Here is a 21529-nt window from a genome sequence, read left to right as displayed (position 1 = left end):
ACTAATTAAGTATGGCTGAAATGGGATCAAGACTACAAAGAGAAGGGAGACTAAAGTAGAAGTGATGGACTAAGAGAGCAAGGAAGGGCCTAAGGTCTGGAAGTCATGATGAGAACAGACTAAGAAGGACTGAGGAACAGTTCTTTAAATATGGCAGTGGCAAATCAAGACAGGAGAATCACAGATAAAGACATCAGGCTCTTATTATTTATAATAATTACTGTCATTAATCTGGAAGCAACGTGTAGGAGTTCTGAGAAGGGAAGTCTAGTCAAGAAGCTATTGCAGAGGTCTAAAACTCTTGGCTATTAAATGACAGTTCTTATACATAATTTGAATACAGAAATTATTCACAATATACCTAGGAGGTTGTAATACAATTCTCCCATGTTTCTATATTGGGTAAATCAAACAAGCATTCATTAAGCACACAGATAACACTGGTTATCTGTGTGTGTGTGTGTGAACATAAGAGATCAGAGCAGTTGGACTGAAATATGAAATTTGATGGGAATGAGAGAGGAAGGTAGGTTGTCAGAATTAATGGAATCTTAGCAAAATGGGAAAATACTGTATTTCTAGACTTATCACTTGGATTTGAGTTCAAGTTCTTTATCTGGTACTACAGGGTAGGGGTAGGGAATAAGTCATTGGGCAAACAACTTCCCAATGTTATGTCTCCTCAACTGAGGAAATGCTCAAATAAGAAGATTGGGATAGACGAACCCCAGCTCTCAAACCTATAAACCTAAGCGGTCAGAGCACATATTTTCCAGGTCTGAGCCCCCCATTATCTATCCACCAGGCCAAGGCTACACACGTTTTTTTGTTTGGGCTCAGGCGCATGCGCCCCGAGTACAGCTGGGACTAACGGGACCAGCCCGCCTTTAGCTACAGAGCCGAGCATCCGACTCCGTAACGCCCCCAAAGCTGCCCACTAAGCCTCGTAACTAGAGGGTCCTTTTCCAGGTTTTGCCGTCCAGGCCTTGTTCAACACCCTCAAGGACTGAGGAGGCGCCCCCGGAGGAACAAATCGAAGTCGGATCCAGGGCACAGCCCAGAGTAAGGGAGCGCCGTTAAAGGTAAGGGACCAGGCAGCCACACGGAACTCGGCTTGTTTCCAGGCTTGGAGACTGATCCATGTTGGGCTTCTCTAGGGAACAAGGGGTCCTTCCCATCCGTCCCAGGCCTGGCTGTCCCTGGCAACCATCTGCCCCTCCAAGCGGAAGAACGGCGTTTTGGCCCGCCCCTCGCCTGGGCTTCTTAAGCCAATCGAAGTCATGCCGGGAAGACCAGGACCCAATCACCTCGGGTAGAGTCACATCCAGCCAATGAGAAATCGGAATTAGAGGGCGGGCTGAAGGGGTCGCTAGCGCCTGCGCTGTTGGGGCCCAGGGTGCTCCGTGGGGTATTTCTCTGTACGTCCGGGCCGGTGGAGGCGCGTTGGGCCTGAATAGTGTCCGTGTAGCCGCTGACTCCTGCCCCTCACCATGTTCCTCACCCGGTCCGAGTATGACAGGTTCGTGCGGGCGGTGGAGTTCCAGGGGAAAGACGGGTAGAGAGAGAGCTCGGAGGGAGGCAGGCCCCGAACCTAGCCTCGGTTTTGCCTTGTCATGAGGCTCTCCAGGAGCCGTCTCGGCGCGGGCTTGGGGACCTACAGGCCACCAGCCTCAGGCTCGGGCCGAAGTCGGCGCTTTGTGCCTCTGGCCGCCGCTAAGTCACCGCCAGCAGTGCGGAAACGAAAAGCCCTGGACTGGGATTTGGCAGGGGGGGCAGAGGGCCCGAACTTTAGCCTGTGCCCTGGAGGAGGGCTGCAGGAAGTGTTCCCGAGGCTCCCCGGCCGAGCGAGCAGTGCAGTGGAAACCGAAAGGAAATGAATGAGAACTCCACCGGGGAAGAGAGTCCCAAATTACTCCCTCTTTTCTGAAAACAGCTGCGTTCTTATCTCCAACGGGTGTAAATGAGCCTCTCGAGCTGCTCCTTATGGAATAGTGCATTCTGGGATCTGTAGTCCATTTAGGTTCCTGACCATAACCTCTCATTGGACTCCCTGGTTGTTTAGTTGGGGTTCTGATTTAATCTGAGAAGCAGTTTATTTTCATGGTTTTCATTTTGCTGGTCCTTCCTTTTGCAACCTCTTAATTATGGCCTTTCATTTAAAAAAGCATTTTTTCCCTGTAGCGAAAGTTAAATCAGATTACATAGATACAGCAAACCACCTCACAGCACTCAGTTTCAGAATTCAATTTACAGGACTTGAGAAGGGAATCTTAAGAAAGAACTAAACTAAGCCGTAGGAGGAAACCAGAAATGCAACATTTATGCCACGGGTATTTTTACTTTCAGTTTCTGGTTTTATCAGTTTCATTTTGTTTCATTAGTTAAGTTTTCCCGAGGTCCCTTCCTGCTTTTAAATTCTGAGTCTGTAGAGTTAGATCTTTTCCTTCCACAAGTCTGAACAATAGTAAAGTTGAGAACAGGGGTTGATGGCAAGTATGTCTGCTGTCTTGTCAGTTATAACAAAGGAGAGTAATTTTTCCTTTTCTTTCCTTATTCCCTAAAAGATGTGTGTGAATATTTAAGCCTAAATGTGAAATTTCATATTCCTAAGAGGCCATCTAGTCCACCACCTTTTACAGATGAAGAAACTGAGACAGAGAGAAGTGATCTGCCTCAAGGTCATACTGGTAGGGATAGAGACAGGATTTGAACTCAGATACTTTGGTTCCAAGGTTAGCACTCTTTCCACTGTATTTTCTTCAGCTTCAGAGGCTTGCCTTTGTCCAGGCCTACTTCTTTTTTCTAGGTTATTGAGAATGATTCTCTAATATGACATATCAAATGTTAGGTGAGCACATATTAGTCATCATTTTCATTGACTTTTATTAAACTCCTAATGGCATATTATATATTTTATTTACCAAACATTTATTAAATAATTGTCATATACATCATGACATGCAATGATAAAACAATCTTTTGGGATGTAATACTTGTACATACACTAGTATGCACTATAATTCAGTACATACTTATTAAATATAAGAGTAGTAAGATTAAGGTGCCACTAGATTTCAAAGGGAAGAAAAGCATCTGATTGGGAGAAGGTTTTGTGGAGAAGGAAGCATCTGACCTGGGCTTTTGAGGGTGAATATGATTTGGCTATAGGGAGAGGTGGGAAAGTAGAGGTTTTTTTAAGGGAACAAGGTAGAGTTTTAGATTAGTTAAGGGAGTAACAGGTGACAAAGGTAGATTACATAGCTTAAAGGCCTCTTATTAAGGGGTTTCAATATCAAACTAAGAAGTTCAGATTCTATTTGTTAAACAGAGAAACACTGAAAGTTTTAAGCAAAGGAATGAAATGGTGAGGAGTATGAGCACTTTAGAGAAAATTAATCAATGATGTGTAAATTGGATTAGGAGTAGAGAAAGACTGAAATCAAGAGATGATTTTCAGAAGCTATTAAGATACAGGCATTAAGTAAGGACGTAAACTAAGATAATTTATATGGGAATGGAAGGTGGGATGGTGTAGAACTAATTAAAATTACAAATCAAAATTATGCTTCCCAAAGTATGGCATAATAGGACACTGTTTTAGAGTATTGATTTTGTGGGGGAACGTGGAATGCTGATTTTCAGCTGGACTGTGCCGTTTAATTCTTTGCTTTGGTTCTTTACCTGTAAAATGGGGAGAGTGGTATTCATAGCCTTTATCCTCACAGGGCTGTTGTGAGAAAAACACTGTATAAGAATACTGAATTTAGAATGAGAAAACTTAGATTCAAATCTTAGTTATGCTATTTACTATCTCTTTGACCGTAGGCAAATTATCATTTCTCCATTCCTCAGTCTCTCCATCCATACAATGAAGAGATTACTAAGATCTTTTCCAGTTTTAAGATTCTTTGACCAAGGCTCTAGACATAGACACATTTCCTACCTTCTAGAAGTTTATAATCTAAATGAAATAACATGATTTAGGCAATTAGAGGGAATAACTAAAACTTAACTAAAAAGCAACATCACATATATAAGGAGTAATTATAATTTACGGAGGACAAGAATAAGGCCATAATATTTGGAGATTACTTAAAGAGACATGGGGGCATAGAACAACCAAAAGAGTTATTATTTCTATTAGGGTTAAGCAGTGAAAGTGATTGATTTGGCCTGGAAAGAGACTACTTATACATCCCATTCTTTTGAGTGCTACTTAATGGTGTGGTTACTATTTATGGTAATATGGAAAAGAAAATAATATTGTTCTAACAGAGCCACTGATAAAGCTCAGCTTCATTGTCTCTAATTTTAGTTCATGGACAATTCATAATTGCTTATTTCTTCATTGCAGAGGTGTGAATACTTTTTCTCCTGAGGGAAGATTATTCCAGGTGGAATATGCCATTGAGGCCATCAAGGTATGGATGACGACTGACTTGTTTGAAATATCTCTCAGTAGTTATATAGCAGAGAATTTAAAATTCGGTTTTTGCCTAAGATCTTTTTAAAAGTATAGCTGTGTGACCCTGTGGCCCAAACATCTTATTTGAGGAGCATTTGGGGTTTACTTTAGTAGCAGTTCACATCTATATAAAACTTTGCCTCCACACTTTCTCAGAATTTATTAGCCTTGAGTGTGTACTTTGAGCAACATCATATAGAAAAACATAACCATTTTAACCTTTTATTTTTTAGCATCAGATAGGCACAACTTCTTAAATACATTAGTATGTCCTTTGTGGTATTTCGACATGTGGGATCACCTTGTCCATAGAACTATGTTAGAGGCCTGAGCTGGGGACCAGAAGCCCTTGAATTGTGTTTCAAGTATTCCTTCAAGGTGTTTAGAACCAGGCTATTTACAGAATAGAAATGAATGAATTGCTTATCAATTGGCAACACAAAAATCTAAGTGAGCCAATATCCAGCAAGTTACTGAGAAAATTAGCCACTTACAGTACCAGAGACACTCTGTCTTAGTTAGTGAATGTGTATATCTGGAATATAGGGACCATAGGAAAAGGTTATTGGGATTTATGAGAAGAAGTACCTAGAAAGAGATTACAGTACATAGGCAATGAAGGACTAGAGAAGCATGAGTGGAGATAATGATTTGTAAGGTTGGTGTGATTGAGGTATAGGTAATGAAGAAGAAAGAATCATAGCAAGCAGCAACTGCCTCAGAACGTTAAGTTTGGCATTGTGTTAGAAGCTGAAGGTCCTATGAATACACATATTGGAGATTATTGGAGCTCCAAGAGGAAACATTTGCTTTCATCCTACTTAAAACAGAGTTATTTTCAGGTGTCTAAAGTAAGTCCATGTTTAATCCCTGTTTATAAGTCTTCTAGAGCTGGAAACCTAAACTTCCTCTGGGTTGTTCAGTCAGGTGCTCCCTTGGTTCTTGAGGGTTTAGGAGCTGGACATATTTGTTGGCATTGTAAATTCTTTTGTATTTTTTTTTTAATTTTAATTTTGAGTATTTTTCCATAGTTACATATTTCATGTTCTTTCCCTCTCCCTCAAAGTCCCCCTACCTCCCCCCGCAGCCGACAATTCTTTTGATTTTTAAAAGCTTTTAGTTACTGCCTTAACAGCAAACAGATAGTAATTTAGTAAAAAGATAATTTTAAAGACCTTAAAGGTTACCAAATGTGATGACAAAGCAGATCCAACATGGATGGGCAAAATAGATAGGGCAGAGTAGAAATAAGTTATTAACATTTCTGGCATTGGCACATTAGCTTGATGCTTGGATATTGGTCACTACAGTAAAGAAAAGGAAAAAGTACAATTATCCCCAGAGAGAAATGTCAAAATGCAGAAGAGAATGTTATTCTTGAACTTGATATTTGATACCAAGTTCCAAGAATTGTAAATTTTTACTGAAAAGAAGCGCAGTGATGGAAGGTTATTTAGATTGTTGGCTTATTGGGGGACAAAAACCCAGTTCCATGGACTGGCCAGTGAATTTCTTCTTCCAAAACCATTCAAGTATTTGTGAAACCTTATGTTCCCAGCACTGATAATATACGGTGAAAAGAGAGGGGAGTGAAGTGAGAGGAATAAGCATTTTTTGAGTACTTGTTATATGCCAGACACAGTGTTAGGCCACTTGAATACTAAACTGTATGATGAAGATTTTTAAGTACATTTGGAGTTGAGAAGAGAGATAATATAGCAGGGGAAGGCTTAATTGAGAAGATCAGACTTGAACTGGCCTTTGTATATGATTAGGATTTGGATAAGGCTATGGAATTTCCACCAAAGGGAAGCAACATTAGCAAAAACACCTGGTATGCACAAAGACAATGAGGAAATGGCTTAAATTGGAGTTGAACTTTTGAACTAAGGAAGAATGAGAGAGTTTGGGCATGTTACTGGAGAAAATTAAAAACCATTGTGGGTTCTTCAAGTAGGAAAAAACTTGATAAAAGCAGTATTTTAGGAAGATGAATAGAGCATCAGTATGCAGGATAAACTGACGTGGGGAGAAGCCAGAAGGAAAATAGTTTGTTGTAGCAATCCATTCATGAGGTGGCAGAGGTTTGGACTAGTGATTACAGATGGAATAGTAAGAAGAGGAAGTCTGAGAAATAATATGGAAATGAAAACATGTTATTTAAGTTACTATGTTTCATTTTTTTATAGCAGGTTTTAAAATCCAGTTTTATACAAAAAGAATTGTGTCAGTATGCCCACAAACCTGGTTAATGTCACTGGATCAGAGTAGTAACAGCAGAAGGCAAAAGACTGTTTTAGACAGGCAGTGCAGAGTGAGCTTTCTTATCCGGTTTGTTTTTAAACTTAGAATCTCCCCTTAAATATTAGCCTTAAAGTTGATACCTTTTTTGGTGTTCTCCAAACAATGGTATGACTTAGAATAAGAATAAGAATACTATCCAGTAATTACATAAGTATTTTAGAGTTTACAAAGGCCTTTCATGTATTTGCTTATTCGAGCCTCATAATAACCTTGAAAGGTATCTACCTTTTTAAAAATTATATTTAAATAATATTAAATATTACTTATTCCCATTTTGATGTTAATATTAGATATTATATATAATTCCCATATTACAGATGAGATTTACCAATTACAGATTTCATAGTAGGATTCCCATTTTACACATCTACTTGACTTAGTTTGACTCTCTCAAGGCTGTACAACTTGTAAATAGCTGGGTCTAATGTACTCTTTTCATGACATGTATGGAAAGGATGACCCAGGCTGGATATAGCCCTTTCCGGGGAGCTCTGGTTCCTGTTCATTCAGAAATGTATTTGTTTGAAGTGTCTGTCTCACCAAACTGTATAGATAGTTTTGTGCCAATGAGTATGTTACACTATTGTTCCTATTTGTTGCTGTTTATAACTAAAGCATCTCTGTTCTTAGCTTGGATCCACAGCCATTGGGATCCAGACATCAGAAGGGGTATGCCTTGCTGTGGAGAAGAGAATCACGTCCCCACTTATGGAACCCAGCAGCATTGAGAAAATTGTAGAAATCGATGCTCATATAGGTAAGGAGGGGAGGCTCGTCCATATGGTTGATCCTGGGTTAGTCAGTCTTTCACAGTGTGCCAAGACAGATTTGTGAAATTAGGGTTCCTTAGGGTAGACCCTGGCATTCTAGTGGGGAAAAGTATAGAAATTCTCCTCTCAGAAGGTACTGGCTTCTGATAGCTGGTTTTCCAGGCATCAAGCCAATGGGCCATAACTGGAGAAGCAGGAAGCAGCAGCTGCAACACTCATTTGTGTTTAACTTACTCCCCAAAGTGCCCTTCCCCCTCAATTTTAGGTTTGGCAGACCAGAGAGTTGTTGAAATGTGTAAAGGATTGGTCATGGGCCAGCTCCTTACGGTGGCTGTGCCTTCATTGGTGCATAATGTTAGCCCTGGACAGGGGCCACTTGCTCTAAATGGAGACTATCAGATACAGGAAGCCAGGGTTGTCCCCTAGGAAAAATGAGGGCTCTTAAAACAGATCTTCTAAGTGACAAAGGTTAAGAGATAGTACAAGCAGAGCAGAGCCTTTCAGTGAAAGTGGTCTTCCGCCCTTTTCTGGTAGTTTCTTTTTTTAACCCTGTCCTTATTTCTACAGACTCTTTTCTGTAACTGCTGGCATCCCTGTGGCATTGCAGGGTGAACAGTTCTACTTATTTATAGCATGGCATTTGAGTTAGCTATCCAAAGGCAATTTTGTGGTGACCTCTCTATTGGACCAACATCTCTCAGGTAGAACAGTCAGTAGCTTTACCTGGGTGGATTTCAGACCACAGAATTGGGTTTTTCACTTGGAAAAGCTCCCCTGGAGAGCCGGAAACAGAGTAGTATTTACAGATTGGGGAAACTGATTTCCAGAGAGGATCTAACCATTCAAGGTCAACACACTGGCTCAGTTAACTAGATTTTGTGTGGTCAGCTATTTTATGGAGAATAGTTTCATGGTCCCTTTTGTTTTCTCTTATTTTGGTTTTATCTCCTATTAGAGCCCCAGTTCGGCATTTGTCACTGTTACCTTATGAATTTGGGAGTGGGTTTGGGGCTTTATTCAGGATTTTGTTCGGTAGCTGTGGACAGGACCCTTTTCTCCATTTGACATGGGAACCTTTTTTCAGGTGTGGGAAAAGAAAATGTTAGTAAACTTCTTGTAAGTGCATTGAAGCCCTCAGATGAAAAGTGGTAAAGAACTTGCTCAGGAATGTTGCTGTATGTGGAAAATCATTCTTAATGTTTTCTACCACCTGCTCCCCTATGTCTTACATGGTCAGAAGCTAACTTTTTTTTTTTTATTTAACCCTTATTCTTTGTCTTAGAATCATTACTAAGTATTGGTTCATGAGGGCTAGTCAATAGGCGTCAAGTGACTTGCCAAGGGTCACACCGCTAGGAAGTATTTGAGGCCAGATTTTAACCTAGGTCCTCCCATTTCCAGGCCTGACTCTCAATCCACTGAGCCACCTATCTGCCCGCTGTAACTAACTTCTTAAAAGGTATTCTAGAGCAGAGTGCTAGAGTTGGGTTTGAATCCAACCACTGACACTTAATATCTGCATGGCTATAGGCAAGTCACTGAGTTCACTATTCTGAGCCTCTGTTTTATTTTATCTATAAAGCAGGAATAAATGGTTGTCAAAGATTGTTGGAAGATTTAAATGAAATGTCTGCAAAGCCCTTTGCATACTCCTGAGCCTGTAGACATTATTTAGTTTAAGAGCAATATATAAATGATAACTGTTGTTTTTGACAGCTGGGCATCAGTTCTCATCTGTTTGAGGTTTTTCCCAGTTCTTTACAACATGAATTGCTTACCCTATCTGTTGGGTAGTACAGCCTGAGAGTCATTGAACAGCTGCCATTGTTCCACTCCCCAAATTGCAGCACTTCATATTAGTAGGTGAAATGTTATGAAACATGTAAGAGGGAGACTGGCGAGTTTTACCCAGTGGGTCATTCATTGTTGCTTCTGCGTTATAGGTTGTGCCATGAGTGGATTAATTGCTGATGCAAAGACTTTGATTGATAAAGCCAGAGTGGAGACACAGGTAATATATTCTAGACATCTCTTTTTTTTTTTTTTTTTTTTTTTTTTTTTTTTTTTTTTTTTTTTTTTTAATTTTAAACCCTTAACTTCTGTGTATTGACTTATAGGTGGAAGATTGGTAAGGGTAGGCAATGGGGGTCAAGTGACTTGCCCAGGGTCACACAGCTGGGAAGTGTCTGAGGCCGGATTTGAACCTAGGACCTCCTGTCTCTAGGCCTGGCTCTCAATCCACTGAGCTACCCAGCTGCCCCCCATCTCCTTTTTTAGAGTACAGCCAACATTCTTTCCTTGGTGGTGACTTAGCCACCCCAGACTGCCTTGTATTTATTTATATTGGTGTCAGATGCTATGCATGGGGATTCTTTGGAGCAGAACCTCAAGTTTTCAATTGCCTGAGACTCAGAGTCTAACTAGCCAGATCTCATAGCTAAAGAGATGCTTCAGGCTAAAAAGCTGATGACCACCTTTTTTTGTTGGCCTTGCTTTGATGTGAAGCAAGAAATAACATTGTGTTCTGTACCAAAGTGAACTTTCTCTTGGAGTGTTGCACAACAAGAGGTGATCATGAGCTAAAGAACTTGCTTCCTGGGAGTTAGGTGCAGGCTTAGATTCCAGTGGTGAGACTTCTATTTACTATCTGTGCACTCTATGCAATATAATTAAACTTTTAGGCTTATATTTCCACAGCTTTAAATTAACATGATCTCCAAGTCCCTTTTGTTTCTAAAATGTTTTGATTCAGCCTTACAAATAACACTTTCCTTATGGTGAATAAAAATTTGTATTGAGTGTCTGATCAGAAATACTGATCTTACTGGGATTTTTTGAGTTGCATTTGTACTCTTTCTGAGTGCCTACTTGAATTGAATGAGATAATGTGTGTAAAATGCTTTGTGGACCTTAAAGCATTATGTAAGTGTCAGTTGTCACCATCATTATTGTTATATGAAGGACAGGCTATTACGGGGGAAAAAATCATGAATTGAAAAGTTCTCTGAATTTATTTATAAGGTTGCCTTGTAAATAAAGAATATGTTTTTATTTTAATACTAACAAGGGAATTATAGGAACATTGAAGGAAGTCATTTCATTCCTTCTTTAAAAATGCAGAGTTGGATTTTCTGAGATTAGCCCTTTGTATCAGAACAGGGGTGCATCATCATTTATTGCTTATAGTCTTGTTTCAGCTTCTTAAACTGTACTGAGATGGGGGAGTGGGATTGTAGTGTATTGTAGGATTATTTCCAGAATAATTTTCTTCATTTTCATTAAGTCTCAAGAACCTGAGGCCATATGTGTTGATCTTTCTCCTCCTAGTTCCATCAGCCAGAAGAACTTAAGTCTTCTGTTTACAACTCTAGCCAGCCAGCAGTATCGTTAAAGCAAAGCTTATACTCTTATTTTGCCATTCCCTTAGAACCACTGGTTCACCTACAATGAAACAATGACAGTGGAGAGCGTGACCCAGGCTGTTTCCAACCTGGCTTTGCAGTTTGGGGAAGAGGATGCAGATCCTGGTGCCATGGTAAGTATGTGGTATGGGATGAGTTTTCCCACTGCTCTATATGACTTATAACCTAGAGTCTTTTAACAAAGTCATCATTTTCTTACTTTTGTCATACCTCCTGCTCTCATTATAGTCTCGCCCATTTGGAGTGGCACTCTTGTTTGGAGGAGTTGATGAAAAAGGACCACAGTTGTAAGTAATTTTTTCACACCTTTTGAGGTATTCCTTTTGTCTGGTAAAATAACAATAGCTTTCAACCACTAGAAGGAAATGTTCTTAAAAGTTCAGAAATGATTCTGGAATGTGGAAAGAGGGCTTATCAAAACCCAAGAAGCTGCCGCTACTCTAACCTACCTTGGTTGCCATGACTTTCTTCCAGGGATTTAAAATGAGTTATTAGAGAAATCTCACTTAATTAACAAGAGAGAAATTAAGAATTAATTAGATTATTGTCCAGAGAGAAAACTTCCCTGGGATGGAGTCATTTTAAACCTAGGAAAGCATCTGGGGATTTTTTTTTTCCCTGCCACTAGCTGTGATAATCCTAGTGTCAGGAAAATAGCACAAACACATCTTATAGGCTAATGAAATTTTATACCCAGTTGTTTTGGAATTCATAATTTGAACTATGGTATATAAGAGTCAGTGTTATAATTGGGTTCTAGTCTGGTTTCATAGCAAATGCACTATATATGTCTGGGAGAAAGAAAACTCTGGTGGCATACTTGGACGTGGCTGGAAGATAGTCTTAGCCAACACAAAGCCCCAGCAGCTTTTGGTTTTGAGGCCACTGAGCTTTACTAAAAATTAGGAGAAACTTGTATTCTAGTGTTTGCTCTGCTACAAATTAAGGGTGACTTTGGCCAACTTATATAATCTGTGACCTTTAGATGGTTTGGCCTAGTTTGTCTCTAAGGTCTCTTCTTTCCCTTTCTCTGTCTCCCCTTCTCTCTGCTTATACATGCGCACACACTTACATACAGAAAAGAGAGAATTAAGAAGTTTCTTATGCAGAGCACTATTACTGGGATCAATCCTATTCAGAAAAAAATTACATTTCAATTTAGTTGTAGTTTTGTATCTATAGGCAGCATGATACAGTGAATAGGGAGCCAGTTGTATGGGACCAAATGCTTATCCAGGTGACAAGTTTTAATTCTCATCTTTTTATGACTGGTAGGTTTCATATGGACCCTTCAGGAACCTTTGTACAATGTGACGCTCGGGCAATTGGCTCTGCTTCAGAAGGTGCCCAGAGCTCCTTGCAGGAAGTTTATCACAAGGTATTCAGACCTGATCAGTGTGTTTCTGTGCAGGCTGTAGCTGACTCTTTATTAGATCAATGGTTTTTTACTTTCAATTTTATTAATCTCTCCCTTGATTTTTAAGATTTCTAATTTGGTATTTAATTGGGGATTTTTAATTTCTTCTTTTTTAATTTTTATAGTTGCATTTCCAATTCATTGATCTGTTCTTTCTCTAATTTATTGATGTAAGTATAAAGAGATATGAATTTCCTCCTAAGTAGCTTTGGCTACATCCCATGAATTTTGACATGTTGTCTCCTGATTGTCATTTTCTTTAGTGAAATTGTTGATTGTTTCTTTAATTTTTTCTTTGACCTATTCATTCTTAAGGATAAGATTATTTAGTTTCCAATTAATTTTTAATCTTTATTTCTGCTGTCCTTTGTTGAGTGCAATTTTCATTGCATTATTTGGTTTGAAAAGTATGCATTTAATATTTCTGCTTTTCTACATTTTGGATGTGAGGTTTTTATGACCAATTATGTGGTCATTTTTTGTGAATGTGCTAAATACTGCTGAGTAAAAGTATTCCTTTTTTTTTTTTCCCCCAATTCATTTTTCTCCAGAGGTCTATCATATCCATCTTTTCTAAAGTTCTATTTACCTTCTTAATTTCTTTCTTGTTTATTTTTTGATTGAATTTATCTTCTTCTGAGAGGGGAAGGTTGAGGTCCCTGACTAGTTATGTTTTACTATAACTCATGTAACTTTTCCTTTAGGAATCTGGATGCTATGCCATTTGGTGCTTATGTGTTTAATATTGATATTATTTCATTGTCTGTGGTGCCTTTTATCATGATGCAATCTCCTTCCTTATTTCTTTTGATTAGATCAATTTTTCTTTTGTTTTGTCTGAATTCATAATTGCTATAGCTGAATCTTAATGCAATTAGGTATTTAAGCACACTCTAGGTGCTCTAGAGTGGTAAGATTGTTTGAGATTTCTTAGTAGTCTCAGGACAAAAATCTAACCAAATTAAAAGGTTGTTTTTTTTAACCCTTCCCTCCCATCTTAGAATCAATACCTTTTATTGGTTCCAAGGCAAAAGAGCGGTAAGGTTAAGTGACTTGCCCAGGGTCGGAATCCAGATTTGAACCTAGGACCTCCTCTCTCTAGGCCTGGCTCTCAATCCACTGAGCCACCCAGCTTTTCCCTAAAAGCTTTTGTGCAATGGGAAAGAGATACCACTCTCTGTATTTCTGTGTGCTGCTTTTTTTCTCTGCTCTATCATTCAGGAGGTTAAGGGCAAAGATCACCTCACATAATCCTTAATAGCATCCCTGAATAAGGTGAGTGTCAAGAAAGTATATTTTATGACTGGATGAATTTAGGGTTTCAGAGATGGATCATAACAAAGTAGGGAATAACACTTTCTATTCTGCATTATGAGGCTCCTTCTTAGCCTCAGTGGACACAACCTGTTAGAAATCACCAAGAGTACTTTTTTTTTTTTAAACCATTACCTTCTGTCTTAGAATTAATACTGTGTATTGGTTCCTTGGACTAAGCAAATGGACTAGGAAATGTTTGAGACTGGGTTTGAATCTAGAACCATAAAATTCTTAAGTGAACCTAAGTAGCTAAAGAATTAAAACCATTTTCCAAAACTTCATCTAAGGTAAGGAGCCATTGAGAAATTTTCTGTAATTTATCTGGTGCCTTAGATGAAAACCCCATTTTGTTAATATTTGTGTGTGTGTATTTATTTTCATGTATTTCATTTGTTATCCTATTTAACTAGGTGTATTGAATTTATTAATACTTTAGAGAAAGTAATGACAATTTTTTCCTTAAATATAGTATAAATATAAACTTTTAAAAGCCAGTTTTCTCCTTGATTCTTTTGGGGTTTTATTCATCAATTGTCACTTCTAAGTTTATCCCCCTTGTCCTTAATAGAATCTTTTTTTGTGAAATAAGACCTAAAGTTAAACAAAATGATCCAACATAATGAACATGCATGAAAATACAGGACTCATTCTTCACTCTTAGTTTAGTGCCCTTCTCCTGACAAGAGAGAGGTGTGTTTCATTGTCCTCCAGGGAGTACACTGCATCAGTCCAAGTTCTTTTGACTTTTAGCATTGTTTGCTTTTCCACTAACGTGGTCACTATGTTCCCTTGTTCAGTTCAAATCAGTTCTTACCAAGTTCCTATGAATTCCTTATATTTGTCGTTTATATGATGCAGTATTATTTCGTTACATTCCAAAACTGCTCTGTGTTTCTTTTACAGTGAATAGGCACCTCCTTTCTGTGTGCTTTTTTGCTGTGTTTGTATGTTTTTATTTCATGTGTACACAAGGTCTTTCCTCTGTCTTTAACCTCTTTGGAATACACTTGAAGTAATAGCTTCCACAGCAAGTGGGACAATTTCCAGTTCCCAGAAGTGTATTAGGAGAACCTTTTCAAAGGGAGGGTGATTTGGTTCCTAATGAATGCCTTATCCACATCCTTTTCTCCCCTTCTTTTTTTTTCCAGGCTATGACCCTTAAAGAAGCAATCAAGTCATCACTCATAATTCTCAAGCAAGTAATGGAAGAAAAGTTGAATGCAACTAATATAGAGGTACTTGTGGGACTCACTTCTTTTTTCCCCACTATAGCTCTGTTGGCCCCTGTGAGATCCAGGGGAAGACCATTGGCAGACCTTGCCCTTCACCTCTGAATTTTTCCACTCTACTCACATAACATGTCTAATCTAACAGAGCTTAAAATACAGGAACAATAAACTGACCAAGGAGACTTGTAGGAATGTTTTTGTCTAAGCCAGTGATGGGCAAACTACTGCCCACGGGCCACATGGGGCCCCCTGAAATGTTCTATCTAACTGTGTGACATTATTCCTAATCTGTCGAATACAATGAGTAGGATACAATACAATGAAACTTCAAAAGAGTTGCCTTAGAAACAGACTGACAGATGAGCATTTCCTTTCCTTTGTTCCCCTCTTTAAAAAGTTTGCCCATCACTGGTATAAGCCATTCAAATAGAATCAAAGAGTACTTACATTGAAAAGGAAGTGGGGTTTAGGCACCCCTACCTATAGGTGATAAGCTAGTTAGATAACAATTATAGTGAAGGGAAAATGCTCCAAAATTCACAGAGGAGATCCAAGAAAAGAGCCAGGCATCCAACATATGCTGAGATAGCCTGAGATAGTGATGGCGAAATATTGGCACATGTACCAAGCTAACAGAGGGGGAGCTGTTCTGTTTTCCCTCTTCCCAGCACCCAAGGACATTTTTTTGCATACCCTACCCCTCTGTTCAACTGCCCAGAGTGAGCACTTCCTTCCTCTGCTCTCTGGAGTAATCAGAGAGGCTCACAAGCAGCTTGAAGTTGCAGTTGGGCATGTGAACTTAAAAACCTTGCCTAAGACAAAGAAGCAAATTTGACTTCCTAGGTACCATTGAGACCTAGTGGGTTAAGTCTTGTGACTAAAATATGAGTCAGAGACTTTATTTAACAGAAATAGCATATGTTAAAACAGTCAAATGAGTATGGAATAGACTTGCATTTGAGGAAGCTATAATCATGTGAATTAAATCAAGGCAGCAATCATTTATCAGATGCCTACTCTATGGAAAGCACTATGCTAACTCAGGAATTAGAGAGGGAAGCATTTGAGTAAAGATCAACAGAGAGGAAAAAGAAACAATATTATAATTGGAATCTACTTCAGACCTTGTGGACAAAAGAAGTAAATTGAAGCTCAGGGAACAGATCATAAGCCTAACTCAGAAGTGTGTTATAATTGTGAGGGGGATCTAAAATGATCCACATATCTGTAAGAGCACTTTCACTATGCGAAACTAAACAATTGATACCTAGCTAAGAGAATAATTTCCCCTTCCAAAAGAGAGGACCTGTGTTAGGTCTCCTAAATAATAACTAAGTAATCCTCCTCACAATACCTGCCTTTGGCAATTTCTCTTTCAGATATGATTCTCACCCATAAATTCTTCAGAGAAAATGATAGGCTCAGAGGACAACCTAGGAGGTGTGGAAAAACTACTGGGGGAAAAATACTAATATAGAACCATTTCTGATGAGGAACAATAGGAAAAGGTGTCTAGAGAGCCTGATGTGAATACACAGGAATTTATTGGCCATTTTAAAGTTTTAAAAAATACCTGTGTGAAAGGCAGAAGTAAAGACTGTAACAGAGGAGAAATAAAAGAGCAAAGTTTTGACCTGTGGTATTAGGAATGCTGAAGCTCAAAATAAATTGAGACTGATGAGGGTAACTAAGAAAAAGAAAGGTAGGTTTGATTTGGATTTTTAGCTCTATTGAGGGCAAAGCATCTCAAAGAAGGAATAACCAAAAAAAATCCACTAGTATATTAAGCATCTGTCACTTGTTTGGACATATATGGAATGATACCATGAAGAGAAGGCAGAGAAAATTAGCCTTTTTTTTTTTTTTAATATTGCTTCCATTTTTTTTTCTACTAAAGAGATTTGGATGAGAAAAATCAGAACAAAAATAATTAATAGCTATTTTATACTTACGATAAGTAGAGGGGAATAGCACCCCTAGTTTCCTTGGATCAGATCATCAGAGCCAGAAGAACTACATTCCAAGATAATGAAAAAACTGGCAGGTGGAATTTCTTGGCCACAGTGAGTTATCTTTGGAAGTCTTTAGAAAGGAGAGAAGAGTAAATGTTCTAAATAAATTTTTTTTAAAAAGGAAAGAGAATAAAGTCTACCAGTGATAAGCTAGTGTGAAAGGGAATTTTGGAAAGAACAACACTAGTGACCTTGACTTTGATTCCTGGTTATATAGACTGGGGGGGGGGGGGTCAGAGGAATGCTTTACATAACTAGATTTTAACAAAGTATCTTGACAGGTTTTCATGTTGTATTTGTAGAAAAAATGAATTTGAAACTAGGTAAATAGTTGTGTCCAAGAATTATGCTTAAATATTTAATTAGAAAGCAGTTTCTAGTGAATGGCCATACTCAAAGAACAGTTATTGATGTTTCACTATCAACAGGGTAGGAGCTTTCCAGTGGGAAATCCCTAGAAATCTATCTTTAACCCTGAGCTTTTAAATATTTTTGTCAGTGACTTAGATAAGACATTGGTGGTGTGCTTATCAAATTTCTAGTCAACAAAAAGCTAAAGTTAACATCTAAAAGGCTTTTGATAGGCTAGAACTTTGGGCTAAACCTTTAAGACAAAATTCAGTAGGAATAAATGTACAGTCTTCCCTTGAAAACAAAGAAAAAAAAAATCACCTTCACTAATAACAGATGGAGGATGCAGGGGTAAACAGCAGTCCTGAAAAGGATCTCAGGGTTTTGGTGGACAGCAAATTCATCAGTGTGATATGGCAGCCAAAATAGCTAATGAATCAGAAGGGACACAGTTTCCTGGAATGGGAGGACAATAATCCCACTTCCCCTTTGCCCTTGTCAGACCTCACCTAAAATATTGTGTCCAGATCTGAGCACTATATTTTAAGAAAGACATTGATAAACTGGAGAATGTCTAGAAGAGGTGGTGGTAGGCTTACATTCATGACATGGAGATTGTAGAAAGGGACATGGTAGCTGTGTTCAAACATTTGAAGGGCTATCCTCTCTGGAGGAGGGTTTAGACAAGTTCTGCTAGTCCTTAGAAGATCACATCAAGAGCAATAGGTGGAAGTTCAAAGAGGCCAGTGTAGTCTTGGTGTCCAAAGAAATTTCCTAATAATTAAATCTTTCCAAAAATGGAATAGCTTGCCTTGAGAGGAGGTGACTTTCCATTCCTTGGAAGCCTTCAAGCATTTTGTCAGGCACATTAGAGGAAGGATTCCTTTATTTAAGGGTTGTTGAGGCCCTTCCAGTTCTCAATGTCCTGTGATGATGTTTATCAAATGAGTGGCAGATAGATGGTACAATTTATGGAGTCCTGGACTTGGAGACTGGAGGATCTGTGTTCAAATTCTGCCTCAGACACTTATGAGCTACATAACTAGACAAGTCACTGAACTTCTCTGTCTCTGTCTCCTTAGTCATGAAGGGGATGATAGTAATAGCACCTGCCTCACAAGATTGTTGCAAAAATCAAATCAAATAACAGCATTAAGTACTTTTTATACCTTAAAGTGCTAGCTAGACAAATGCTAGTCATTATTATTTGCAGACCAAAGGCTGGTAGGGATAAACACATTGAAAACTGTCAGGATCCAAAAGATCTTGAAAAGCACTAACTTTGGACAGAATGTAATGGAATTTTGTAGGATTGCTTCTAAAGTCATACTTGGGTATAGAAAGTCACCTTCACAAGTACAAGAAGGGAGAATGTGTGACTAGACAGTTCATCCAAAAAAGTGCTGAGGATGCTAGAAAGGATAGTAAGACAGAAGGTATGGGTTTTTTTAAAAAGAGAAAGAAAAACTTTATTATCCAATACTTTCTACAAATGTGACAATGCAACATTTGTTGCATTTATGTGTATTGCTATATACATTAATGTTATATTTTTTTAGCGTACAAAAGTAAGGAATTATTATTTACCAATTTATATTCAGTTCAGCAAACATAAACATTGGGCAGAACGTTATTCTGAAGTCTGGAGAAGATCCAGAGTATAGATAAGATATAATCTCAGCCTTCATGGGAAAGAACATGAATCATGTAACCATGGGAAAATATTCTGAATTAACTAATTAAAAAATAAACTTTAAAAAATCTCGGCCCTCATGGAGCTTATTGTATAACATGGGGAGATAGTATGTAGACCAGTAACTATACCTCCATCCTAGGATAGATCTTTGATCCCTCTTAGGTGTGGCCTCTCCAACTCTTGTCCATATGGCTATTTCCAAATAAGAAAGAGGTTCTCATTTGGGCTTTCTCTTTACTAATAGAGTGACAGGTACAATCCCCATCCTCTTCCTACTTTGCAGATGTGTCAGTGGCTCTTCTATCCAGACACGAGATATGGCCCTTGAGACTAGTGGAGTCCTTGGGCCGCGATGGAGGGGAACACTTCTTTCTTAGTCTAATACAAAGTGAAATCTTCATGTCTCCATGTTTTCATTTCCCACTTTCACAAGCCTTTCTGTGCAGATGAAATGGAGAGGGATCCAGTGATCCCTCTAGAGCAGCGATGGACAAACTTTTTAAAGAGGGGGCCAAAGGAAAGGAAGTGCTCATCTGTCAGTCTGTTTCTAAGGCAACTCTTTCGAAGTTTCACTGTATTGTATCCTACTCGTTGTATTCGTCAGATTAAGAATGATGTCATGCAGCCCTCAAATAGCCAGATAGAACATTTCAGGGGGCCCCCATCCGGCCCGTGGGCTGTAGTTTGCCCATCACGGCTCTAGAGCATAGATTTGTAGCTGGAAGGGACCATTGAGATCATGAATCCCAACCTCATCATTTTTCAGAAGCGGAAACTATTTGTACATAGGGTAGTGAAGTAACTGGTCCACAGTCACAAAGGTAGCAAGAAACAAAAGCATGTTGGTGTTTAGGCCAGTCAACTGGATGCCTTTGGCTCACCATTTTAACAAGTAAAAAATTTACTAAGTAACAGTAATGCCTATTCTTCATATAATACAGTGGCATATTTGGGAAAAGCTGTTTAATTTTCAAGTTTTAAAAGTTACATGGTACATTCAATGGAATGATTTTTAAAACCAAATACAGTAGCAGCTGAATGTTGAAGTGGTGCTGTAGCATTTGTCCCTAGCTATTGAAGGTGAAGTTGGTGCTTATGAAACTAATGAAGAAGTCTGAAAGCTCCAATAGTCTTAACCATGAAACCACCTTCTCACCTCCCTCACTTGTACCTTATCAGGTATGATAGCCTTCCTAAAGAAATCATGCCTGCTCATGATCATTAATTTCCTGATTCATTGGTCAAATAGCATCTTTTTATTATTTGTCTTTTTTAAAAGATATTGATTATAATGCTGGTGAAGTTGCCACATGGTCCATAATCTTCAAAAAACACAAAAGAGGCCCTGTATGCAGATATGTAGACATTCTTCAGATCTCCCAGAACCATGTGCTCATGCTGCTGGCTTTTTGGTATTTTTCTTGTAGCCTCAAAGAATTAGACTCCCCCTAAGTATTTCCACAAGCTCCTCATTGGCCCACAAGTGTTGGATTCATTTTAAACAAGAGATTTGGTCAATGAGAAGTTTTGTTTTGGAGACACAGAGCTATTTTAGTGATCTGCAAAGCACTGTTACGGCCTGGAAAAAAATAATCCTTGGGACAGCAGATCTGTGAGCCCCTCGTGAACAGCTGCACTCACAGAGGCTCCCCTCCTCACCATTCTGTGTGTGCCCTGTAAAGAGCCCTTCAGCAGGGTAACCAGCCCAGCTCTCTAACTTGCCTTTTTTTCTCTTCTAGCTGGCAACAGTGGAGCCTGGCCTGAAATTTCATATGTTCACAAAAGAGGAGCTTGAAGAGGTTATCAAGGATATTTGAAGGAAGAGGGACTTTAGAGTTTCAACATGGCTCTCTTAACTTTCAACTTTCCTGATTGCCCACAATTTTTATTTCCGCTCTCTACTTCCTGGGAAGAAAAGTCCCATGGTAGTTGATGTATGTGTTTTTTACAATTTATGTACATAAAGGAAGGACTGAAATAAAGAGAAACTGAAAATTAATTTGTCTTACTGTATCGTACGATGTTTTGATGCATGTGAAGTACTTATATTAAGAGGCGAAAGAAAAGATGACATCAATTTTTCCATGCTGTGACTCCTTCTCCATGTGCCCTCTCAAGTCTCTTGACACTTAGAGCAACTTAGAAGCCAGGTTTATGTAGCCCTTAGAGTCTGAAAGTGAATTCAGACTAGCTCATCTCCCCCCTGTGGCCTGCAGGAGATGGTGCCACAGAACATCCTTGTCAATCAAACAATTTCCACTTAATGGATCTTAGGAGGAGCCCCTTTCCTCCCAACCCCTAACTAACCCAAAATAAATCATGATGGCTAATGATGAGCCCTTTACTACTTGGGGGGCTAGTTTCTCCTTGTGACCAACAACATATATTTGTGAGGTAGCTTTCTAAAGAGAGGGGACATAGTCTGGCAACTTTCTGTGAAACACCAAATGAATGACCTTTGAGATAAAATTTATGACTGGCTTTACTAGTATTAGATTCTAATCAAATAATAAGGTGTAAAATCAGGTTGTTTTTCTTTATAGCTC

At 38.8% G+C, this 21529-nt stretch overlaps 1 protein-coding gene across 1 annotated transcript; it reads left to right on the top strand.

Moving 5' to 3' along the window:
• Positions 1–1411: 1411 nt before the first annotated feature.
• On the top strand, positions 1412–20982 carry PSMA5 (proteasome 20S subunit alpha 5). The gene is made up of 9 exons (XM_044675935.1): positions 1412–1519; positions 4355–4421; positions 7400–7526; positions 9483–9550; positions 10967–11074; positions 11190–11248; positions 12237–12339; positions 14844–14930; positions 20723–20982. The coding sequence occupies exons 1-9, from the start codon at positions 1491–1493 to the stop codon at positions 20798–20800; spliced, it is 726 nt and encodes a 241-aa protein (XP_044531870.1). The 5' UTR covers positions 1412–1490; the 3' UTR covers positions 20801–20982.
• The last annotated feature ends 547 nt before the right edge of the window (positions 20983–21529 follow it).

This window comes from Gracilinanus agilis, chromosome 4 (genome assembly GCF_016433145.1).
Source record: "Gracilinanus agilis isolate LMUSP501 chromosome 4, AgileGrace, whole genome shotgun sequence".
NCBI classification, from domain to species: Eukaryota; Metazoa; Chordata; class Mammalia; order Didelphimorphia; family Didelphidae; genus Gracilinanus; species Gracilinanus agilis.
This window is presented reverse-complemented; position numbering and strand designations above follow the sequence as displayed.